The following is a 27,040-nucleotide window of genomic DNA, read 5'->3' on the forward strand; positions in this document are numbered from 1 at the left end:
TACCACGTTGTCAAAGATGTGAATATTCTGGTGGCGGAGACATCTGTGCTTGCACCCGCAAATGACAGCTCGCAGTCCGGCCTGTCGCCATGTTTGCTCGCTTGCACCGAAATCAGTGGCAACGTCATCCTGCAGACGACAGAGAAGGTTTTGGCGGGAGCCGTGTCAGGTTAAACCTTTTACCCTATAGAGCAGGGGTTTCCAACTGGCAGCCCGCGAAGCCAGTTTACAAAATACATTAATTTTATGTATTTTTATTAAAATACGTTCAATTTTTACTCAAGGAACGGAAGCTCTGTTAAAAAATACAATTTCACAGCTAGAATTGATTTTGCAGTCAATAATGATCATCAGAAGAATCTAAAGTGACGTAACATTCTCTTCACACCATGCATTGCATTCAAATCCTTCGCTATGCGGAATTGCAGGGAAGAAACCAGCTGGTGTCAGATTTAAGGGGAAACATAAATGGGTTTCGTAATAAACTGAACATTTTCAACGTTACTTTGGAGAGGAATAACCTGGTCCATTTTCCAAGCTGAAGGCGGCTAGCAGAAGATGAAGAAACACTGGACTTTTCTGAATTCAGTGCAAATATTAAAGAAATAATGGATGAGTTTGACTCCACATTTAAAGATTTTGAAAAGCTGCATCCAGCTATTTAGCAATCCTCTGGGCGTTAACATCGAAGAACAAGAAGCTTCTCTCTCCTACTTGAATTGTGTGATATGCAAGGAGATTTCCTTCAAACTAGGCAAGAAAAGGGGCCCCGAGATTTTCATATGCCTTTCAAAGGAACGCTTTCCAAACCTTCGTAGTTTTGGGCAAAGAATGACATCGATGTTCGGAAGTACATACACGTGTTAAAGTGTTTTTTCTTCAATGAAGTTCATCAAGAACCGCTACAGAAGCCGACTGGCAGATTCTTCACTGCTTCACCTTCGGAGACTTTCAAATACAGAAGCAGACCGGCCTCAATTTTCTGTTCAGTACTTACAATTTTTGTAATTTTTAATCCCCCCCCCCCAAAAAAAAATCAGCCTGCCAATCAACTGCTGGATATAATTTTGGCCCTCGGACCTTTTGAAGTTGGAAACCACTGCTATAGAGGCATGCATATTCAGTTTCTGACGAAAACATGAAATTTGAAACAACACTGTAATGTTCATTTTTCATATTTTTGGAGTGTGAGATGACACAAAATTTACTGTTTATTTACGAACAAGACAATCTCTGAAGTCTGAATTGTGTGTGAGTTATGAAAATTACGGAAAATTGATTCTTTCTGCCATAAATATTTGAGAAGCAAAAATGGTCTCCTCTTCACAGGTATAAACATTTTGAAGTCAAATTTATGCTTTTATTCACCATTTTAACACCGAAACCTTCTGAAGTTTGAATTATTCTGCGAGTTATGCATTTCACAGAAAATTGATTAATTCTGCTGAAATATTTGAGAAGAAAAAATGGACACCTTTATACAGGAATAAACTTAATACTCTGGTAACTTCATAAATGTGCTATTAGAAGGGATATATTTATTTTGTGTAATAAGTGAAGTTAAGTTTTTAAATCAAATTGAGGATTATATTCACAATTTTAAAATCAAAATGACATTTTATGTATCACTTTTGATCGATTTTCACTGCTATAAAACCGAACATTTATTTTATTTACCAAACATACGTGCCTCTACCTATTGGTCTTCTCAAGCTAGTCTAACAGTAAATCACAGTACGTATCTCAAAGGAGCATGAATATAAAGGTGACTACAGTGGGTTTCGCCTCTGAAGAAAGAAGACAACAACATCGGCTGATACCAACAAGAGTACCAAGGAAGTGTATGCATTATAAAAGGAAAATTTACAATTCTTTCACATTTTTATTGAATCCAAAACGTTCGATTACAAGGACCTTATGATCTTTTAACGGTTAGACTTAGCAACACGTTCCAACTCATCCTTCTTCTTGATGGCATAGGAATTTGATGAACCCTGGAAAAGAAGACAAATATGATAAGATTCTAATGGATATCACTAGCAGGTATGTTAGTAATAGGTAGGGATAGGCACATTTCATTTTTTAATGGTACCATGTTTTTGAAAGGTATGATGAGGCAAGTTTTTTTTATCATATTTTGTCACAAAATGATTCAAAATTAAAAATAAACTGAAAACACAAAATTTATAATTTGTTTATTAATACTTTCCGAAGTCTGAATTATCCTTAGAGTTACGCAAAATCATGGAAAATTGGTTAATTCTGCTGCAAATATTTGAGATGCATAAATGTTCTATCAGAGAGGAAATGTTTATTTTGTGTAATAAGTAGACCTGAGATCTTTAGGTTCTAAAAAGTGTGCTTTTGAGTTCCTAAAATAAGCTCTTAAAATCATAAAATAGGTTCTAAAAATTTTAAGTGTGTCTCGAAAAACCCTAAAGTAGGTTAAAAAATTAAAATACTTCAAAATTCCTGAAAATGTTGATTAGGTATAGTCATAGGCAATGAACGTTATGTGTGTTGCCTAACCCTAGAGCGATAGCAGAACTTACCATACCATTGGAAATTTGCTATTAAAATCCACTCTTTGCCGTATAGTTAGGCAACAATCTTTTTTCCTGTTATCCACAGTCAAACTCCACAATTTTGTCTGTGGTGTTCATCGTCTGTGCAGAAAATAATCTCAACAAAAACATAGATGCCACAAAGCACAGAAGTGAGCAAGACCACACAGATCCGATCACTTTTTGTACAGGTAATAGTTGTACCAGACATTTTGCTTTGTTTAGAGCTTTGAAAAATCTCCATGGACTTGGAGGAAGAGAAATCGCCAGAGTACGTTCCAAACACGTTCGTCATTGAATTTTTTCCTTGACCAAAGCAAATGCCTCTGTGTGGCATAAAAATCCTGTAAAACCTTTTAAAATATATAAAACCTTAAAAAAGACTTCATTTAAAACAGGTTCTAACAAGCAAAATAGTTTCTTAGGCACTATAAAACTTCATCATTCGTTGTGTTTTTTAACGAAATACTGACATAACTTATTATTTCTTACATAACTGTAAAGGAAAAAAAACCTAAAATCCGAAGTCTAGTAATAAGTATAGTTTTTAAGTCAAATAAAGAATTGTATTCCCAATTTTAACACCAAAATGCCACATTAATACCACTTTTGATCTTGAATGTGCCCAGTTCTTGCATCAAGTTCATGATCCTTTTTTTTTTATTTACCATAAATGTGTGTTGTAGGATGATGTAAAGGTACGTTCATAACTTAAATTGGGAGAGCATCAGTTCCACTTGTCAAAAATTCAACAAAATTAGTCCAAGATTCCTGTAGTGGTTAAAAAACAAAACCTTCTTTCAAACCAAAGCATCTAGGGTTTATTTCAGCACAGGATACATACATAAACACAAAAACAGGTAAGGTGATGCGGGCACCTGGAAAGCAGCGACTCTTGTTGTAGTGTGACAGATGTGGAAGGCAACACACTACCCATTACAAATCATAAGTTATTTTGAGACAAAAGATGACTTGATTACATTTGTGTCTAATGAGTTTTTGGCCAGTCTGAGCAATTTTTTAAAAAATCATGTTCTTTTCCCTGTCCTGGAGAAGACTGGGTGCTTTGGGTTGAAATGTCCATGTATTAAATACGTAAATTATGAAGAACTTGAAAATCTAACAAAAGTTACACATTGCAAATTAACACTCAAACTTATCCATGGCAGCACAACAATCTCGGAAAAAAATAAATAAAAATAAAATAAATACGGAGAAAACTAGTACTCACTTTTATCCGCGAAGCTGTTTTTTCTTCTTTTTCGATTAATTTCAGTGGCAGTGAAATCGTAAAAGAAGAAAAAACAGCTTCGAGGATAAAAGTGAATACTAGTTTTCTCTGTATTTATATACTACCGCGTCTCTCTCTTCCCAATTATGAAAAAGGAAATGTCGCAGAGCTTCCATAGACATAAAATAGTAAAGAAAAATCTGCTTGCCTTGGCTGCATTAATGAGTTCATCTGCTAAGCACTCTGCAATAGTCTTTATGTTCCTGAAGGCAGCTTCTCTAGCTCCAGTGCACAGCAACCAAATAGCCTATAAATAAACAAAAGAGAATGCATAAATACAAGACAAGGCAAGACAATGGATAAGGTAAAATACGTAAAATGCAGTCCAATCAAAATATTTACTTATACCTGCAGCCACGTCCAAAACACAGTAATTTTTTTTATATAACATATAAGGCTGTGCAGATACCACATAAAATAGTTCCACAGATGGGTAAACAAAACTAAAAATAATTTAGGCACCAGCAACTATTACTCAAATACAAATACAGGCTAGGAAATCCATTAATCTAACTAAGGCAAGCTATGAAATGAGATCTTAAAAACATTCAATTTAATATAAGAATGGATTAAAAGTAATTAATTCTTGCACCGGAGTGGCCTTCCTAAAGATGGCTCTGCTGGTAACAGCATGAATAACTGTGAAATACATTCTAACTCTATCAAATTGCTGCATATTTTCAAATTAGGCTAGTAACTTTGCAGAATTTTATATCATCATGTTTACCGTATTATTCTTATTTAATGATACACGTGATACAGAAACAAACACAAACATCAAGGAACACATACTGTACTTGTTACTTTTTTTTTAAAAAAAAAAAAAGGTAATGGGAATTTCTGTAATCAAACTCGAAATATTTTTGGTAAGAATATACAATACCAGACCCTTCCGTAATTTCTATCAGACTTCTCATACTCACAAAATACGTAGTCCCAATGAAGTATCTGAGGTTAACATGTGGGGGTGACGTGTTGAAGTTGTAAAAATAAGCTTTTCAATTACCGTGATTGTTCTCCGTATACAACGTAGCATTTACTTGTTCAGTATTCTGCATGCTTTGAAGGTAGGAAATAAAGTTCTCTCTTTCGTAAGTTTTTTTTAGTAACTTTTAGTTGGGTACATATTAATAATACAGAGCATTTGTTCATATTTCGCATAGCCAATAATTTAGGACACTTGATCACGATTGTGTAGTTAAAATTTGTCGCTCAAGTGCTACGAAACTGACATTGTTCTTGTGTTATCAGCTGCTGAATACATACAATTATTAGCTCGTCTCTGATTTTACCCGGCTGGGTTACTTTTATGTGGGCCACCTGGTATTATAACAAACATTTAAAATAATTCTTCCTGTGTGTACATATTGCTTGCATTGTAGAATTATTCTCAGATGAAACCTACCTGGTTGACTCTTCGCAGAGGTGAAACATCAACGGCCTGTCTCCTTACAGTACCAGCTCGTCCAATACGGGTGGAGTCTTCACGTGGGCCAGAATTGATTATGGCTGACACCAAGACTTGCAAAGGATTCTAAGGACAAAAATGAAAGGTTTGACCATATATTGCATGCATGCTATTTTACAACAACACTGCTAGTTTTTCAACATTATGGCAGCCTTCAGACCAAATTGACAAGCAAGAAAACCAACGAAAAGAGATAACACGTGCACACTTTTGAGAAAATGGCCAAGATTGAATGGCACGCAAGTGACTTGGGCAGCTTGTCACGTTAATTCATACAAGAGGTTGCATTTATTTTGCAAAATTTGTTTCAAATTACAGTGTTTCCTGTCGCTTGTCACTCCTATCTGAAAGCCCCCTATGAGTTTTAATTACAACTTCTTTCCTAATTAACCAAACCAGAATACACTAAATATGTGATTAATGAAAGTATTGGATTAGGCATAACTTACACAACATTTAATCCTCTCACTAAGTAAATGAAGTCCAGTTTTGGCATGTACAGTGGAACCTAGACATAATGTTTTTCTGGGGAACAAGCTGAAGAAATGTAAAATACAGGAAAATTTTATAAAGTTTTGTTACGTTGGGACCATCAAGATAAGAGTGGCTACAAACAAGCAGAAATAAAATTTTCCGACTTTTCGAGGACAAATTTACATTTTCCCCCCTGACAATTATAAACCAAATCCATGTTCTTGTAAATGAAAATAAGAAAGTCATACAGATCCAGGTATGTATTGTATTAAGTACCCATATTAGCTTCCAAGAAATTTACTATGATTTACATTCAAACTGCAAATTGTAAATTTTGAAAATTATTACAATTCACAAGCTAGGAAGGGATTACGGGATTTTTGTAAAAAATATGTAGCCAGTTTTCAATAAAATATCTGATTATTTTTAAAATTATGACTAAATGAGATTAGAGTGAAGTGTGATTGATGAAAAAAGAAATTTTGTAATTTACCAATCTCCTTAGCCTTTCTTGTTATTTATATGTTGATATTTCCACTGAGGTTTGGAACCCTCTGCTTGCAAGAAACATGTGTGCAGACTTATTTTTTGATGCATAAACTTACTTCTCTTTTATCTATGAAGCAAACAACTTAACTCTTGCACATAAGTGAAACAATTGATTTGTACAAAACAAAGTGTCATATTTCCTTCATTATCAATGGGACGTCTCCTTCAGTACGAACATTCACAGTATATCGAGTGAAATACTGTGAAACTGACTACACACAGTTACACCATCATTGCTGGTGCAAAGTGGACATATTAAAAATTTAATGCAAGCAATTTATAGAAGGAGAACTTACTTCATTGTACAGGTGGCTGATTTAGCTAATAAAATATTAAAACAGGAACACGCAATTGATAACAGGTTCCAAAAGTTACAATAGTGTCTGTATGCGACGCTAGTGGTTGGAGCGCAACTGTTTTAGGTTAAAGATGGCAAATCTCTTCCAGTTATTCTTTTTTATTTCTTTTACTATTCCATGTTATTTTTCCCAAATTAACATTTTCATTTTAGCGCATTTTCTGGAAAATATACCTAAAATGCATGGTATTTTTAAAATACTGTTTTGAGTTCGATACCTTGGAAATTATTTTCCATAACCGGCTTTTAAATTGTAAGATAAGGGGATTTTCCCCCCATATATACTGAAAGGTGCAAAATGGCAACGCAAACAAAACTTTAAATCAATCTCACATGACAGACACCGATATATTGGTATTATCTTTTTTTTACTTTTATATAGATAAGTTTCTCAAAATTTGCATTTTTATTTTAGAACATTTTTCTGCCAAATATACCAAAACTTATACTTCCACTGTGCTTCTTAAAGTATTACTTTAAATTGTAGGTCACATGGTCTAAGTATTTTCACGATAGTTTAATATGATGGAACCAATTTTTGAGGAAGTTATTTTCCATTAATTCTAGCTCGATAAATGCCGATGTTATGACTCCCCTGTGGCGGCAGGTGAGCACTCTATCTCCACTAAAATTGCACCACTTCTTGTGACAAATACTGATGGTGAGGCTCCTTGTTACAGTAGATACACCATCGATCTTCTGTAAGATCCCGCCACTTTGCTCTGAGATGCAAACTGTTCTGATAGAAGTTGAAAAAATCATGGGAAATTTGTGATTTAATGTGGCTGTGGGAATTATTCCATGTATAACATGCATTATACTTTTCTCTTGGACAAAATGTTGGAAAACTTGCACGTTCTATGTGTACAAATACGGCATATTTTATTTTTCAAACCTAACAAAGACAAGAATGTTGGATTTCGTGGTACTTTTCGTTGTTAAAGCACATTTTTTTAAATTCGTGAGAAATACTAACAATTCACATTTTATGCCAAATTTGCATTATTTCGCTATTTTGAACGAGTGAAAAATGTGTCCAGACATCACTGCTTCGCAGCAATTAATGTTTTTAACTGTTATCGTGTTTTAAAAAAAATCAAGGTCCATACTAATTGGAACTTATTTTCTGGATGCCACTTGCATAAATCAGTAGATGAAAAGTGAAACTTTTGCAGAGCTGGCAGAGAAATGATTCGAGTGATTATATTTACGAATTTATTCTTTGTATTTTATTTTATAACATTGGACATTAACTTCACTCAGTGACCAATTAATAACCATCTCCCATGAGTTTAAACAGACAGGACAGAGGGGGTCGTGACACACGGTTGTTGAGGCTGGGAGTATGTACTTGTCAACTTTGTATAACATTTACCAATACAGGTTTCTGTTTCACTTTTTCGTGATATTATTCAACATTTATGACCCGATTTGCTGGTTTCTTCTTGATATCGAAGAATAGTGCAATGTCATTATAAATGTACATTAACTTGTGCAAAACCAGTATTACTCCTGGATGATGAAAGAAAACCTTCATATGCATTGCTACATTAAATAAGGTTAAATGAGACAGAAGAGTAATACAATTCCAGCAGCATATTTGAAGTGGTGCAGCAGACTAATAAGGTTCAGTTTATGCATGCAAATTTCTTTGGTTGTTCCATCCAACAAACATCGTAAACAACAAAAAATGTCATACTGGAACATCCAAGAAACATCTGTTTCACAAAAGAGCAATGCATGTCTTTTTTGTCAAATGTAGCAGAATGATAAATATCGAACTGCTACGTTCAACAAAAATCGCATGCACAAACAAACCCAAAACGTTTGTTCAATGAAATGTGGTACTACACCAGACAAACTCGGATATATGCATGCAATTTTTGTCGGATGTTGCACTCCGAAGAGATCCAACAAAAATTAATTACACAAGAGTGTCATGCATGTGATTTTTGCTGAATGTTGTAGAGAGAGATATTTTGTCGAAGTTCAACATTAGTCGGACTGCGATGTCCGACAAAACTTGTATGCATCAATGGAGCCTGAAATGTTCATGCTGTACCAAGACATTCTACAAATTACAGGGTTGCATAGCACCCTTATTTCCTTCCATGTTCCTTCAGAATGTCCGACAAAATGCCACATTACGACAACTATCGGGCAGTGGCCCCCTCCCCCCCCAATACACTACATCTGTTGACAGTTCTGTCCCTTTACTACTCCTTTGCAGAAAAGAACAAAATTATAAATCAATGAATTTTCCACGTAATAGTTAGAGGCTTATAATTTTTTTCTGCCCCTCCGGAAATTATGCTCCCCGCTCTCCTCCTGCCATCAGTGGTTTCTGGTGCCACGGTTGTGTTGTGCATATAAGGAGTCTAAAAGTTAAGGCCAAGATTTAGCAACAAGATGTCCTGTTCCCATACAGCGCTTCATAATGACATCTTTCAAAGAAAACACCGGGCACATTTGTTCCATCTATAAAAAAAATATATAAAAAAAAACTCCAATCAAGATAAAATCCACTGACTTTTTTTTTTTGGACCTCTCAAATTCCCTGGCTTTTCCTGGTTTTCCAGGTCTGTCGTCACCCTGAAGATAGAATGTATAATGCAGGAAAATGAAAAATCTGGGAAATTAAAATCAGGGTTCCACTGTACTCAAGCTTTTACAACATTATGTGGCTCTTTCAAAAGTTGATGAGAATAGTCAAATTTTAAAACATGCCAGCCAGAGACGGAGTAGGAAGCAGCGTCAGGACACTCTGCCAATAATGATACATTGTTGGAGCCTAGCAAATTAACTGTGAAACAGGCAACTGACTAAAGATGGTGAAATGTTAATTATAAATCTCAAATATTACTAGGCGATTCAAATTATCATCTCTACAAATTTTCTTGATATCTTCCATTGGATTAATTGCCTGCTCCCCTCCATTTTTCATTACGTCTGTCCTACATAATCTCTTGAACATGAACAAATCACGTAAGAATAAGGTGGTATGAACATGATTTAGACATAACTGAGTTAATTCGCAACCCTTGAAATTTAAACCAACTGAAGAGATCAAAAAACTTTGTAGAGATGATTTTGAATTACCTCCATGTCCTACTTTTAAAAAAAGTTAATGTCCAATATGTAACTTCTCTTGCCCTGCACCTAAATCAAAATATATTTATTAAGGAGGTCAATGGCCCATTCAGGATCTTCAAGGGCAATTTCGAATTTTATATCGGATCGGTAGAATACTGGTTATCGGTTTCAGTATCGGGGAAAGAAACATCAAAATATGGGTTTAAATGCTTGTACCTGTAAACAACAATAAGTTGGGTTACATTCATAACTATGGAATGACCCAAATGCAACTGTACAACTACGCTATAGAACAACCACAAGGAAAATAACCTTCGATGAAAAGTCTCTGCGCACCTTTCCCTTCCTCCGTTGAGGCGGGCCATAAGAAAGCATGCTCCACTCTGCCCCTCCCCTCCACACAGGACTACAGTGCACAGGAGCCATGGGTCCGCCCAGTTTTTTTTGCATGTGGTTATACTATAGTAATAACCGATTAATGAATAGTAGGGATGGGCCGATATGAAATTTTGGTCGATACCGATAAAGTACCGATATAAAATTTACCGATACCGATAACCGATATTCTACCGATCCGATATAAAATTAGAAATGGTCCTTGAAAAACCTGAAAGGTTCACTGACCTCTTTAAGAAATGTGCGTTTCAAGGTGACTGCAGTGCAAAAGAAGTTGCATATTTAGTCATTTACTTTTTCAGAAAGTAGGGCATGGATATTATCCATAGAAATTACAACAAAATGGCAGAATTTTGCACTAAATTATCAGATAATAATTGATATATCGGATCGGTAAAATAATCGGTAATTTTACCGATAAACCGATACACCGATATGCCTATATCGGCCGATACCGATAGAGTACCGATTAATCGGTCCCATCCCTAATGAATAGTGATATTGTTACAACAGACAACATAAAACTTACCTCTCCGGTGAGCAGATGGATGATTTCGAAGGAATGTTTCACAATCCTTACAGCCATGAGTTTCTTTCCATTGTTGCGACCGTGCATCATCAGAGAATTTGTCAATCTTTCAACAATTGGGCACTGCGCCTTTCTGAAACGTTTAGCTGCGAATCTTCCAGCAGAATGTGGCAAATACTTGGCATTCTTCTCTTTCACAGCAATGTAATCCTGAAGGGGAAAACATATGACTATTTTACTCACATGGTCTAGTACAGCATCCTGGTTTGATAAATACCACAGATTACAGTGCCAAAAACTGTTAATCACAACTCACAATAATTTGTTATTCATTTTCCTATCCTGAAATTGGCATTCTGGGAAAAAGAATTTGCTCTGCCTTCAGTTATAATTTGATTTCTACAATTTCTTGCAACTAATAGTGGTATAACATCTCTGTGGACAAGATGTTGTAATGCAGAAAACGTGACGAGAATATCTCTCCTAGATTTATGTTATAATCCCGGGATTGACACACTTCCATGAGCTATTTCCCCAATTTTTCAAGTACATGGCAGCAAACTATCATGGAAGGATGCAAAGATGTCATCTTTTCATAGACAGATTGAGGAGTCAGTCAAAAAATAATTAAATGTGTGACATACTGCGGTGGCACAGTGTGACAAGTACTGTAGCCTGATTATCATTTGTGCATGTCTAGCCGTTTCTAGTGGTCTGGGAAGGGGAGGGGGTCAGGTGTTCAAGTTCTTTACCTTGCCTGTAATTATCGTAATCAATTCCTAACCTACCAGCACTGTTCACTATTCCAGGCAAAGCACATGGCAACATGCTACTATTCTACTGTACCAGTGTACATCCTGAACGGTGCATGCTACAATGAAAATTCAAGTACTGTAGATTGAAACTCACATATTTCCAACCACTTGCCCCTCTCTCCATTTTTCACTATGTGCACTAAACATGGAGTTGCCTATAGAAATGTACTTTTTTATCACCCTGGATTTCTAAGAACTGTGAATGTAAACATCAACTTCATATGCACCAATTCAAACAATATTGTCTTTATATAGTATTTTATTCTTCTTAAGACTTTTACATCTGAATCATATGAATTTATTTATCAAAATATAGTCTTGCACCATGGCCACGCAGTCTAAAGCATCATGCTTTATGCATGCTCCGGCTATGAAACGCACGCAGGTGTCTCTCCTGGGGGAAAGACTAACAACTTTTCACCTGAGATTTCGGCCTGTGTATGAGACTGGTGGCCACCCACCATCGAGAATATTGGGGAGCTACAAATTAGTAGTGTAACCGATTCACAGAAAACCTATGACAATGACTGGTGGTTCGTCATGTTGACCACAAGTGGGTGGAAGCAGTGTGTCAACAATTTCATAAAAATAAAATTCCCCGACTTTTCCAAGATTTCCAGACCGAGTCATCACAGCAACTCATGTACTTACACATGTGTGTAAGAAGGTCATTACATTTTACCTAAACGCCACACATAGAATCCAAATTAACAAAGTTAAAAGTAATAATGAGAAGGGAAACCAAACCAAAATTGACTCATCGATAGGTGCATCTGGGGTGAGCTTTTACATAATACTTATTTACTGGCCTTCACTATTGACTAATGGTAAACAAATATATTTTTCTTATAAAATCATATCATCTTAAATAATACATAATTATAGTAAAATTTAGGAATATATGCCATAATTTTTATATCAACGAAACACGTCTAAAAAATTGCAACAAGAAAGTAAAAATTGCCAAAGGCTACTTACTGTAGTAGACTTCTACTTGAACATAGTTCACAACACAGATATTTTTTTCTAGAATATTTAACATGCAATTTCTACTGTATGTGTAATTACTGGTAATACTCAGTATATCAAACTGATGTATAGTTTGTTCACAACAAATTTAAAATTTCCGTTCTTTCTTTGTTCAAAAACCCACTTTTAGTGCACTACTACAAAAATAATGTTTCTTCCAGAAACTAAATTTTCCTGACATTTCCAGAAAAAGTAAATTACCAGACTTAACGAGGTTTACCAGATTGGAGGTTGCCACGTAGGAACTGTCCCTCACAGGCTGTTATGGCACCGGTTATTATTATTGACTTGTAGTAGTACCAGATCAGCACTAAAGAAAAGAATCACACATGCACATATACAGAACACATGCTTACTCCTAACAAGTTCTAATTTGCAGTTGTACGAATTGTACCTTTCAGAGTGTAAATTACATAAATAAAGTAAATACAATGTCAACTCTGGTAGAAACAGGCATTAACAATATGGAAAGAATAGGAACTTTACTCAGGATGTAATTCCAATAAATGATATACTAATGTTGCATTTTAATTTGAATATAAAAATCTACATGGGAATCTATACCTGCAGTGACATGTCCGACACTTGAACGTCATCACAACTCCACCTCCCAAACAACTTGATTTCTGGAAGTTCAGCTGGTTGCGCCAAAGGTAGCTGGGAGGAGACATCATCAAAAGTTTCATCTGCTATGACCGACATGATGCTCCTGAAAGAAATAAAAAAAAATATGTTACTATGAAAATTTCTTTAATAATTAATACTACATACAAACATTTTTTCCAGAACGACCATTTAAGAATTAGGAAAAGCAGATGCATGTGCAGTACCAAAATTAAAGTGTAAATAAACGTTCCAGTTATTACTATGACCATAGACAGGGGTAGAAAAATACAGGATATCTGGTTGCCATAGTGTCCGAATTTTAAAATTAAGTTCTAAAAAAAATATTTATTAATATTTCAAGTTTGTTTATAAAAATTTCCATCGGTTTTTTAAAAAAGGAGTTCAGTATGTGTTACTTAATGTTTGTGTGTTCTCTGCATCATATGCATAATTAAATCAGAATAATACACATACAATCATAAATTTTTCACTATTGTTAGCCAAAGTTTATAGTTTCAGGTGAGTGGTAGATCGACTGTATATTAGAATGTATTGTATAGTTATTCATGTTGTTACCCGTTGAATCTTCTTTAGGAATGCCATTCTGGCGTAAGAATTAATTACTTTCAATCCAATGGTGAACTCTATAGTGCTCTGAATTAAAACAAATTAAAGGCTACAGTCATAAAGCACACATACATTAATATTTATTATAACCATTCGATAATTTCTTACACAGAAATTTTTATATTTTCTTGGGGTTGTTGACCACTGTACCCCTCAAGAATTAAGTTTATTCTTTTTATTAATTGCTAGATTTTGATGTTTTACATAACATTAAATTGGTTCCAGTGCATGGAAAAATAAATAACACACATTTGCTCCCAAAGCATGGGCCCCGTAAGTAAAAACCTGTCGTTTTAGAGGACTTTCACATCATTTTAGTAGTAAAAACAGTAAGAAGGCACACACAAATAGCCAAAGAGAACGTAAAAAATTGCTATCAGTCCCAAACCTAACAATGTAAAATTATAGCTGGTGTTCTGGAATGTTGTGTTGGGTGCTATACACACTTGTGTGAAGTGTTCTGCTTCATGGCAAGGTAACTTGCTAAAGTAAAAAGACGTACTTCACATTTCCACAAGCTACAAACAATGGAAAATGTTCATAAACAACATAATATTCATAAACCATGCAAAATATTTCACTTTCTTTAGGGGGTACATATGGTTAAGGGCACAGTCATAACTAGTGGGGGGTCGGGGGTCTGGATCCCCTTGGTCTGCACCCGACCAGTAAGAGTAAAATTCATTGCTACTTTGAAAGACAAATACAAAAATCTAGGAAATGAATTCTTACTTCAATCTTTGTCTATGTGAAGCACACCTGTGTCGCCTCGAAGTAATTCTCCACTTGCAGGACCTAGTACGTGCATTCCCGCATTGGACCAGGACAATGCATTCGCATGTGTGTCTGATTTCTCAGAAACAAGAGTATTTTTCAGTTTGAGAATTCTTTGGGACCCCCGCAGAGAAAGACACGGCCATTCGAAGAGCTGCACATGTGTCAAAGTTCTTGGAATTTCAAATAATCTCAATTCCCATTTGCAAATTTAAACTTGGTGAGGGGACAGAATTCGAGTAGCTATGTTTCGGCAGGAGGAAACACAAGGGAACAATTCACTTTCAACAGAAAGCCTTTACAAAAACGAAAACAAGTCACTTTGGAAGTTATCACAACTGAAGTCTGTTGCCTTGATTATGGAGATTTGTTGTTAGTTGGGAAAGTGTGATCGACTGATCGTTGAAAGATATATAAAGTTGTGAGGGGTGAAGAACACTTCCATACAGCTTCTGGTGTAACACAAATTTTTCCTATCAAAGGTAGTGTTTCAGTTTCATCAAGAAAAATATTGCTAATTTTGCATGGAAAAAAAATAAATACATCTGTAAATAAATGATCTTAATAAGGGGAGAGAAATGTGGTTGGTAATGATGCATAAGTGTAGCAAGTATCTACCAAGCAAAATTATACATAACCACATTCACATCCCCTACCCGATCTCCATGGCCGAGTAGCTAGCATAGTATGCTATGACACCAGAGGGGGGGTTAGAATCCCAGCCTGGACATGGGTGATCTTTGTAAGTGTCTCACTAACTTCATCATATCATCACGCATCCTCATCGTCGCAATTAGTCTACAGTAGCAAAAAAGAGACGTAAAATAACAAAACTAGTTAGTTTTAGTCTTTTCCTCTCTTGCTACTTTTTTTGTTTCTGCTACAGCTAGAACTATCTCAACAAACACGTATGTGACTATATACGCCACAGTAAATAGAATATAGTTGAAACAAACAAAACATATAGTCTATACACCTTCCGTACTACAGCAGCACAATGTGGAGGGCGTATGTGGAATTTGATGAAAAAAACTACATTTTTCAGTAGCGACTTGTTCAACAAATTCCACACTTAAGGGGTTAATGTCACTCTGCGAATAGTCAGCAGAAATTTGAGCGCTCACTCAAAACATAGAACAAGGGGCAAAAAGTAGATGCCGGGTAAGCAGGTCACTGAAGGAGCAAAAAATATATTTAAAAAAGTTTATAAAGGGTGAATGTCGCGAGACATGTAAAATGAAAGTATTGTTGATACACTATAGGTTGTAATATTATTAATTAATAGTATGCATTTTCAGTTTGCAAAGATATAATTCTAAAAATTTTCTTGCTTGCAGTACACCCATTTACTGAAGAGCCACATCAAATTTGTACATATTGTTACTACTACAAAACAATTCTTCTGAAGTACTGTATTATCAACTCTCTGTACTTCGACACACGGATTAGTAATGTGATGTAAATCAAGCTCCTTTTGTTTTATTGATATTTTGTCATGCTACAAATGAAATTTTTACATGGATCCATTTCGATTTACGTCTGTTAACACATACTGTGGAGATTTAATTACTTAATTCACTATATCCTTTTGTAGTTAGGTTAGGCAGGTCAGGTTTGATCTCTCTTAGAATTAAAATAAAGTCCCTAAATACACACTACTAAGGTTCAGATTTAAATCTACATTCATTTCCACTAGTTTATGATAGCTACTTAGTGTCACTTGTCAACAGAGAATACCCTGGGAAGCACACATGCTTGTGTAAGGTAATTTTTAACTTTATTTTTTTTTTTTAGATAAATAACTTTTTTTCGAATCCAAACAGTGCTCATCACTTTAAGGAAGTTTGAAATTTTGTGTGACAATGATTTCCAAAATTCTACAATAATTAGTCCTTCTGCTAGGAGAATTTGAAAAATAACATACAACAACTGGAACCGTTACCCAAGGCAATGCTACACCACAATTCCCCCCGAAAGTACATATATATGTATATGCTTTTCCGAAGATAAACTCTGAGTTATGCCTATGGTTAAGGATACAATTTTCTCACTGAAATGTGGCATTCTGAAAAAAATTAACATTGACGTCTGCCATTTATTAAATTATAGAATTTTCTACGAAGTAAACTGACAATGTTAAGCATTGAAAAATATCTCAATGGAGGCGGCTTTATAATCCAGAAAACAAGGTGCAAATATCTATTATGGTTTTACGTTATATGCGATAAAAGTTTGTGTTGCAAGATTTTTAAAACACACTGTGTACAGATTTCACCCACTGTGTACCTTAAGAATTATGTTGATTTCTTTTATCGTCAGACCTGTATCTTTTACGTACTATAAAATCTGTTCAAGCGCAAGGAAAACACAAATAACGAAGATATATGAGCCTAAACTATGGGCCGCGTAAATAAAAACCTAACAACTCGGAGTAGGTAATTTCGCCGTTCTTTATTAGTAAATACAGTTTGTATGGACACTACCAGGTGTGCCGGTTAATAATTATTAATTGATCCGAAAGAAAACAAGTGTATCTGGGTAGAAAGGTAACAAATGCTTTATTCAAAGTATGCACCATAGCTAGCTATACATTGTGCCCATCTGTCCGTCAAATTGGGGATGTCCTTCCAGAAAAATTGTTCACATTTTGCGGTGATCCAGTCAGCAAGCCATTGTTTGACATTTTCGTAATTGTTGAAGTGTTGCTGGGAAAGTGAGTGAGACATCGATGAAAACAAGTGGTAGTCCGAAGGGGCTAAGTCTGGTGAGTATGGCAGGTGGGGCAAGAATTCCCAGCCGAGCAAGTGCAGAAATAGTATCTCTGACGCATTTCCCTGTGTGTGATGAGGTGTTGTCATGCTTCAAAATCACTTTTCCGTGTCTTGTCGCCTAATCTGGGCGCTTTTCGATCAATCCATGGTTCAAATTGAGGAGTTGTTGACGGTAGCGAACAGCATTCGCTGTTTCACCTGGTTTCAGAAGCTCATGGTACACCACATCCTTCTGATCCCACCAAATGCACAGTATTGTCTTCCTTCCGAAGTGATTCGGTTTTGCGGTTGATGTTGAAGGTTGTCCTGAATCAACCCATGACTTTCTGCATTTTGGGTTCTCGAAGCACAGGGTGCAGCAACGTAACTTCCTTTTTTGAAATGCGTGAATTGTAGCCTGTAGAGGTCGTAGTGGGGTGGGAGTGGTCTCATTCGACATGCGCGAGTCTAAAGTTTCGTTTGCGTCCTGGTCAGTCACCATCATGCGTTGGAATAGTGAGGAGCGTGCGTTTGCCGTCGAGGCCTACTTCACGGATGGATGTTCTGTTATTGCAACCCAGCGTGACTTCCGAAAGCAATTTCATGTAGCCCCGTTGGGCCCTGTCCCAGACCGGAAATCAATTGTTACCTGTGTCACTACGTTCAGACAAACCGCGAATGCGACAAGACGAAGAACAGGAGCCCCTCGGCCCATCCGATCACTTGAGAACATTGAGAGCTTCAATCTTGGGATCACCACAGCCTTCTGCACGATGACCTTCATTACCATCCCTATAAGTTGGCGATTGCGCAGGAACTCTCCAAACGCAACTTCACTTCTCGGCAGGACGCATATGAGGCATTTCTTGAAAACGTTCCCGAGGACGCGATTGTGTTTTTCTGTGATGAAGCCCATTTTCGCCTTATGTGGATACGTCAACAAACAGAATATGCACTACTGGGATGACACCAATCTCCGATAATTGCATCAACAGCCTTTACATACACCTAAAGTCACAGTGTGGTGTGCAATTTCCTCCGCTGGGATTGTTGGTCCCTGTTTTTTTTTTTTTTTTGAAGAAAATGAGGTCACAGTGACAGTGAATTCAGACCGTTATGTGAACATGTTGGAGGAATTTGTGTTTGTACGACTGGATGAATTGGATTTAGGGGAAATTTGGTTCCAACAGGACGGAGTAACTGCCCACATTGCAAGGTCATTGATGGCTGTTTTGCTGGAACACTTCCCGGAATGCCCATCTCGATCAGGGGCGATTTGGAGTGGCAAGCCTGCTCCCCCGATTTGGCACCTTGCGATTTTTTTAAAATCCCACGTTTATGTTACCCGTCCAAGGACCTTCCAAGACCTGAAGGCCAACATCCGTCAAGAAATTGCCAACATTCCCGCTGATATGCTGGTTCGGGTCACGAAGAACGCCAGAAATCGGCTTCTTCAGTGTATGGACAATAGCGGGCGTCACCTCCCTGATATGATTTTCAAAACTGCGAAAACATAACTTTAGATATGTACCTACAGTGTAAAAAAACCATTAAACAATTCTAATTCCTCACATGGGTTTTATTGCGTTCTGAAATAAGTAGTTATGTTGTCGCAACCTGTAGATTCATTTTTCGTCCCCAGTCACTATCCGATGCAAGAAAGACTTTCTTCCATGTCGAGAAAACAACACTTCACACACTGTTTTTCGAGTTTCCATTTGTCTGTCGTTCAGATAATGTGGGACCAATTTTCCTGCCTTCTGGATCTTTCCCATGGCATGAAGACGATCAGATATGGTTTGGTGATAAACATTTAACTTCTTTGCCAGTTGTTGTTGCATTTGCGTATCGTCTTCGTCCAACAGTGGTTGCAATTCGGCATCTTGGATTTTTTTTCGGCTGGCCTGGGCGATCCTTGTCTTTCAAGTCGAAATCACCACTTTTGAAATGTCGAAACCAACACGCACACGTGTCTTGTGTTAGGACATTGTCACCGTATGTTTCCACAAGAATATGATGGCTTTCAATCGAGTTTTTCTTTCGATTGAACAAGAAAAGCAGGACGTGCTGCACATGCTCCTTATTTGGTTTGAAGGTCAACATGTTTCCCACACAAACCCAATATCACGATCACTTGCACTCGGTTGCACATCCTCGGCATCTTGACAGGTACTGTCCTGGCAAACACACTGACGTAACAGTTGAGACTGTGCACCAACCCTTGCTTCCAGCAACGAAATTAAGAATTATTAACCAGCACACCTGGTAACAGTACGTGGGGAAGTACACGTTGGAAATTGCCATTAGCTCCAAAACTTAACACAACGATGTTAAATTATGTACGTGACTATTTTCACCAGGTGGTGAGAATAGCATGTAGGGCCTATTTTCACCAGGTGCTAGGAACAGCTTATGTTGCTTTTTTCACCAGCAAAAGTGATTACCTGAATCACAACCAGTGATGAAGCGTCATAAGAGGCCCGAAGGCTAGGCCTACCCTAATATATTTGGCTATTACGGATTATTTTATTACAATTTCATTAAATGATGCCTTAATACAAGAAAACTAAAATTCTAGGCCTTACGATAATTTCCACAAATCTCCACCCCTGCCAGGGGCTCTACCATCGCATTTCGAGCCACTTCTTCGAGGGACTCAGCTGGTCCCATAACATTCTATGAGATTCATGCAGGAAAGCATAATTTTAGGGGCGCGTACGGCCGAAATGGACATAGTGAGTCTGGCCTCATGCAGTGATGCCAACCCAAGCATAATTGTGCTAAACGTAGTACAATTTGAACTCTGCTGGTACCCTGGTTTGGCATAATGGAAAAATATAGCATCATCTACAAACATGCGTTCCTGGGAGACAGATAAATTGAATTGAGAGGAATATATTTGGGGGGGGGGAACCGCAGATCTTATTTGTTTCAAACAAAACGTAGCATGCCGATCCAGCCACATTTTGTCCACCATCTTCTTTCCATCTTTTCTTACTTAGTTAAAGAGGAACATTTTATTGAAGGAAATTGGTAGAAAGTTGGGGTCACATATAAAACAAGCTGCCGCCTTTCTTAGTTGTCGAATTTTCTCACACACTTCAAGCGTTATATTGAACCAATTATATTGGTTAAACCATTGTAATTAATTGAATGGGGGAAATTGTCAATATTGTTTAACTAATCAACAACGCATGTTCACATCACAAGTCCCCCCAAAATATGTGCATAATATGACATTAAGACTTAAGTCATCCAAGCACAATTTAGTTAAGAGTTTAATCAGCACCCTTTTCCTGGTTGGGAGGTTGCAACGCTGGACATACGGTACAAACTGGGCTTCACATCTGTTTCTTGGCCAGCGTGGGGGAAAGGGAAGGTAAGGGTAGAAAGGCAAAGGCAAATTGTTCCGTGGGCGAAAAAATTTTTCTATCACAGTGTTCTGCATTTACGTTAGATTCTCAATTTACTCCTGTTGCATTGTGGTGGTTGTTTTATTGTTATATTTTATCTTTTTCTTTTCGCTCATTTTATTTTTCTATTTTTTTATTGTTGCTTGATTGATTTATTTCACTTCGCTTCTTGTGCCACTTTTGGTTAATTTGCGAAGATGGGGATGAGTAATGATATATTGAAATTGATGAATGGACACTCAGAAACATCCATGCCCAGGCTGGGATTACAACCCAGGACACCTGGCATTGTAGCGCAATGTGCTAACCACTCCGCCACTGGGCCCAGCTTTCATTGTTGTGAGCGTGAAGTGAGCAAGGGGAATAATGACTTTTATTACTCTGGAATTCTACAAAAATAAGCATAAAAGCATATTACCGGGTATAGGAAGAAAGAAGGGGCATCGGAACATTGAGGACTGCCACTCGAATTACATCTAAAGCATCAACTTACAATAAAATCAAGAAATGCAATTTACGAGTTAGCACACATCAAGAGTTACTATTCAGGTACATTGACAGATGCAAGAATAGTTGTTAGATTTTGAAAAATTACTTTAAATGTTATATTTTTCATATTTAAAAAAAGTCGCACCCATAACAACACGAACTCACATACCTGTGACTATCCTTCCAGTGACACCACGCTTCGCCACAGATCATAACATACTACAACATTATAGTTTATTTTATTATATTCATTGGCAATGTTGTTGAACTTACTGTTACGAAGTTATTTTAAATCAAAATGGTTCGACTACTACTGTCACCGGGTAGTGAGAAGTGCATAAAATGCTGAAGACCAGAAATTATGTGTTCATGTGTTTAGGAGTATCTACAGAAGAAATTTTGGCAAGAATTTACAATACCGGACCCTTCTGTAATTTCTATGCTACTGCTTATACTCACGAAATAATTAGTCGCGATGATTTATCCGAGGTTAACATGTTCGGGTGAGGTGTAGAAATTGTTCATTAATGTGTAGAAGTTGTAAAATAAGCTTTTCTATTCTCGCAATGATTCTCCGTATACAAGTATGGGAATCATATTTGTTGATATGAACAATTGACGTTCGCAATTAGTTATGCTATCTATTGATTTCATACTTGGAGAGCATGGATCGTGTAAGAATGACGGAAGAGAACAGTAAAAAAGATGTTAATGTTGTACAGATTGTTAGGTGGAGTGTGCAGGAGAATGGCCGTGGGCTAATCAACAAAACTTATGGATTTCGGAATTTTATCCAAAAGACGATGTAGAAGAACATGTGGAATGTGGACCGATTTGATTACAGGTAAGTTTGGCAACAACACAGCGATTGTGAAATTGCAGGATACGAAAATGGCGTCTTCGATGAAGAACGTTTGCCGTTAAAGTGTTACGAAAATAAGATTTTGGTACTAATTTACTATAGTTCAAACCGATATCTTCATTTCTACACAAGAAACTACTTACCGTAATAAGTTCCTGTAGCATTGCCTAACATCTGGAAGGTGTTTTCTGTCATGTGTGAATGTATCAAAGGGGAAATTATTATCTTTTTTAACTATGTTTGCCTAACCTTACGTAATGTTTCTTGGGGATGGAACAAATTTTACCAAGAAATATTACGTAATGTTAGGTTAGGCAAACATAGTTAAAATTCGTTCCATCCCCAAGAAAAATTATGTTAGGTTAGGTTAGGTTAGGCAAACCTAGTTAAAACATATGAGGGGCAGTCAAATGAAAACCAAACACCCACCATAAAACACATTCCTCGCAAAAGTTGGCAACACTGTTGTTACGTATCGATACTGCCAATTGTAGAGTAGGAGAAATGGTCAGGAGGTGAGCGTAGTGAAAACTGTGTTCATCCAGCATTGGAAATGGAGGGAAGCAAAGAAGAGCAGAGATGTGTGGTTCGTTTCTTGGTGGCTGAGGGTGCTGGAACATGAGAAATTCATCATCGCATGTCTGCAGTGTATGGCGAACACTGCATGTCCCTGACAAGTGTGCACGAGTGGCAGAAGAGATTCCGCGAAGGATGCACATCACTGTAAGACGTGCGTGCAGTGGGATTCTGCATCAACTGATGGAGGGACAAAAGATTGACAGAATGACTGCTGCATGTCTGAGTCATTTGCAGCGGTACCACGAGGAAGAGCATGCGTTTCTGTCATGTATCGTCACAGGGGGCGAAACGTGGTGCCACCATTTTGAGCCAGAGAGCAAACGACAAAGCCAATAATGGAAACACGTTTCATGTCTCCTGCCAAAGAAATCCAAAGATGTCCATACGAGTTCCGATAAGGTCATGATGAGCTGCTTCTTCAACTGCAAGGTCCCTCTGCTTGTCGACTTCCTAGAGCATGGAGCCACAATCAATGCGCAGTGCTATGCAGACACGTTGCAGAAACTGCGACACGCCATAAAATCAAAACACCCTGGAATGCTGTCAGACGGAATCATCCTTTTGCATGATAACGCCCGTCCCCATACTGCCAATCTGGTGAGGGATAAGCTTCAGACATTTGGCTGGGTAATGCTTGAACATCCTCCTTACAGCCCCGATATTTCCCCTTGTGACTTCCACATTTTTGGTGGCCTGAATAAAGACATTCGTGGACGTCGGTTTCATTCAGACGAGGAAGTGCAACAGTGGGTGAGGTTGAGGATCCGTCAGTGACCTACCTCTTTCTACAAGACTGCAATTGAATCGTCTTGTCTCCCAGTGGGATAAATGTCTTAACACTTGTGGCAATTACTTTTGAATAAAACAAACTCCATTGTCACTTTGTAACGGGTGTTTGCCCCTCATAGTTAAAATTTGGGGTCGTAAAACCATTGACGGATAGCCCCACAAACTATTCACGGTAAGGTTAGGTTAGGCAAGCATACTTAAAATTTCGGGTCGTAGTAATGTCAGGAATATATATTTCGTTCTGAAGTATTTGAAACTGAAAATCTTGCGATAAATAATGAGCAATCGTGTATTGTAGTTGCGATATGTGCCCCCCAAATTTTAACTTCAAGTTCGTGATTAGGAGACCTCAATTAGTGAGTATGCGAAACATTACAAAAAATCGGGGAGGGGTCCAGTATTGTAAATTCGCTCCGTAATTTTAATGCTAATAGTCCTAAACCTGACCTGCCTAAACTAACAACGAAAACATTTAGGAATGTAATACGCCTTCTTACTTATGAAATGTCACATACTAGCACCACTAGTCCATATCAGAACACCTTCTGGTATTTTTCCAACTCCATGGCATGCAAAATAAAATACTTGTCTGCTGCACAAAAATAAATGCACACCGATGTAAACTTCATACGCATCAACAATTAAAGAATACACACATCCGTGTAACAGAACAGGGAAGGCCAGGTTGTAGATAATGCACATGCAGTTTGAAATCTGGTGAAAATAGCTCAAAAGCTAGCTTCACCATCTGGTGGAAATAGTCACTCCGTTATATTATAGCTGCTGTTGTGGATTGCAGTGTTGGGTGAACTATTCACTTGCGCCAAGCCGCCTTCTGCTTCATGGTACGGTAACAGACGTCATTTAATTCATCACACATTTCCGCGAGCTAAAAACTGAAAACGTACATAAACAAATTAATCTTCATAAACCATGTACAATATTTCACTTCCTCGAAGAGGTACAGATGTGTATGTTAAGTGGGAGGACAAGAACCATTTGTTACTTTTCACAGTGTAGTAGATCGGAAAAGAAATTAACATTTACGAAAAATATATATCATTTTTCGATAAGTTTACATTTTATATCAATATTGTTCACTTAATACATTAAAATACTTGCAAGTGATCACGAGAAAAAATGTATAGTAATATATTAATGCTTACTTGCTTTGGGTAAGGTTTATCGCGAATTCAGACCCAAGAATAAGCACGTGCTTGATATATTACCAACTTTTGTGTCCCAGTGTACTACCTAAAGCAATTACTTTCCTCATGATATTTTACTTAAATTCATAAACAATAAATAAAAATATAGGTTATATAAATATCATATTGCATACCGTAAGAAAAAAACCTACTTTCAAAGATACTTCTTGATTAACCTTAAAATCCTTAGCTCCACCATTAAAGGAAATTACGTAGACGTAGACAGACAGCAGTGGTACCAGAAGCACTGCAGATTCCACAATGAAGATGATGCAGCAGGGTTATCCCTTCTCTTTTGCTGATTTTGACGTGTTGGAGGAAGCATTGTTAAATTTTTAAACGTCATTAATTACTATGTGTACCTTTTATACACGACATTGCTTCTATGATATGTTTGTTACTTCATTTCGTTATGTTTGAAAATCCTGAATCGGGAGGAAGGAAGTTGAAAAACAAAATCGAAAAGTCAACTTAAAGTTAAAAAAGAAGAAGTCCGAGGAATATATTCTGTGCAGAAACTAGAAAACTATAACTATATATAATCTGTGCTAGTAGAAACCATTTTCAATAAACATTCTTCCACATTGCTTTTTTTGTGTGCGAATTATAGATGATTTGTTTAATAACTACAGAAATAATTGTTATTTTTGCATGTACATGTTCATATATCAACAGTAATTATGTCAGATGAAAGAGAAGAAGATAGTATTAACGAGGACATAGCAAAGATTCAAAGCGTAATTAAAACAAATATCAAAAGATACCAAGTCAGTAGTGATGAAAGTGATGTCGATAGCGAATGTGAAGTGGATGAAAAGGACGTTCGATCTATACAACAATTGAAATTCGAAGAAAAATGTTTTGTAGTAGGTTAGTATTGAGCAGGATCAACTGATTTTTTAAAAAAATTAATGAGGGCCCAAGTTCCTTTTGTTGTATTGCGATTTCATCATGCTACGAATGCAATTTTTACATGGTTCGATTTCGATGTACATCTGTTAACACATGCTGCGAAGTTTTAGTGATTACTTAAGGTTTTCTTCAATATATGCTTTCGTGGTTAGGTTAGGTTTGGTTCCCTTAGCATTAAAATAAAGACCCTAAATGCATTCTACTAAGGTTCTGATTTACACGATATTTACTGTCGCTTGTCGGCGGAGAATATCTTGTCCATGAAAAGTGTGTAAGGTAATTTTCAAGTTGTTTTTTTTCAACATAACTTTCCGAGTCCAAACAGTGCTCATTATGGTACTAATTTACTATAGTTCAAACAGATTTCTTCATTTTTACACAAGAAACTACTTACCGTAATAAGTTCCTGTAGCATTGTCTAACATCTGGAAGGTGTTTTCTGTCATGTGTGAATGAATCATAGCGGATTTTTTTTTTTAAGTATGTTTGCCTAACCTAAACTTACATAATTTTTCGGTGAATGTCTGTTATATCGGAGACACATTTCTATCGGATATTTTCAGTTTTAAATAGTTCGTACTTACCAATTGTGGTACTACTTTACTATACCGGAGACACCTATCAATGATTTATTTCGCAATTTTTTACATTGCTAACGTACTATTCTGCATTGCGGAACATTTCTTTAGGTGAAATAATGAATTTCTAATGAAAATAATGTCTATTTCTTACATTAACAAGTACTTACTGTTGTTCCTTAATTCCCACAAACCATCCACGGGTAGCCCCAAAAACCATTGACATTAGCCCAAAAATTCACGATAGCCCCACAAACCATCACGGGGACGAGGTATGCCTACTAGGTTAGGTTAGGCCTGTTAGGTTAGGTTCCATTAGCACTCCTTTCGTTCAATTTAGCATATACGGACAATACGAGAGCGTATTGTGCACTCGTGCAGAAAGCAAATGGCGGCAGCAGCAATAGCACGTCGGAAATAGATTTCGTCGAAAACCACATGCATTCGCATTAAAATGGATCAAAGCTACATTCCCGAACATCAACAACGATACATAAAATGATTTGCGTAAGTACTTTCTCCTGTAAATTTGAAGAAATCCGTCTCCGGTAAAGTAAAGTGTTACCCCAATTGTGTATTGTGGAACAAGTGTTACCCCAATTGTGTATTGTGGAACATAGTTGAAGGTGCCATTATGCTTTTTTTTAAAAAAATAACTTCGATTTTTCACATTACGAATAATTCTTTTGGATCCTTTCTTCCGTTGCGGAACATACAATATGGCGCGCACAGTTTTGGATCATCGTGCATAGTGCTTGTGTTTTGTCAATTTGGAGTGGGTATGCAGTGTTTCAATCTTCTTAACCGAAAAATACCTATTTCGTGTTCAGTTATGTCATCACAAACCATTGACAGGTAACCCCAAAAAACATTCCCGATTGCCCCAA

General features: G+C 36.9%; 2 protein-coding genes across 3 annotated transcripts in view; one reads left to right on the top strand and one right to left on the bottom strand.

Annotated features, from left to right (window-relative positions):
- Positions 1 to 1,862: 1,862 nt before the first annotated feature.
- On the bottom strand, positions 1,863 to 24,913 carry LOC145987717 (small ribosomal subunit protein uS7). 2 transcript variants are annotated; one of them, XM_083122304.1, is made up of 6 exons: positions 24,816 to 24,913; positions 13,131 to 13,275; positions 10,723 to 10,932; positions 5,261 to 5,389; positions 4,004 to 4,102; positions 1,863 to 1,994 (listed from the first exon to the last, which is right to left on the bottom strand). In XM_083122304.1, the coding sequence occupies exons 2-6, from the start codon at positions 13,266 to 13,268 to the stop codon at positions 1,926 to 1,928; spliced, it is 645 nt and encodes a 214-aa protein (XP_082978430.1). In that variant the 5' UTR covers positions 13,269 to 13,275; positions 24,816 to 24,913; the 3' UTR covers positions 1,863 to 1,925. The 2 variants fall into 2 exon arrangements, with proteins under 2 accessions (XP_082978430.1, XP_082978429.1); XM_083122303.1 differs by having other exon boundaries at positions 24,798 to 24,863.
- A 296-nt stretch (positions 24,914 to 25,209) lies between these two features.
- Positions 25,210 to 27,040, top strand: part of Pbp95 (proximal sequence element A Pbp95) — a 72,846-nt gene continuing 71,015 nt past the window's right edge. The window contains exon 1 of the mRNA XM_083122305.1: positions 25,210 to 25,533. Coding sequence (XP_082978431.1) covers positions 25,344 to 25,533 — 190 coding nt within the window. The 5' untranslated portion in view covers positions 25,210 to 25,343. The remainder of the gene's footprint in view (positions 25,534 to 27,040) is intronic.

Source organism: Lepisma saccharinum, chromosome 5 (genome assembly GCF_977018435.1).
Source record: "Lepisma saccharinum chromosome 5, izLepSacc3.1, whole genome shotgun sequence".
Taxonomy (NCBI): Eukaryota; Metazoa; Arthropoda; class Insecta; order Zygentoma; family Lepismatidae; genus Lepisma; species Lepisma saccharinum.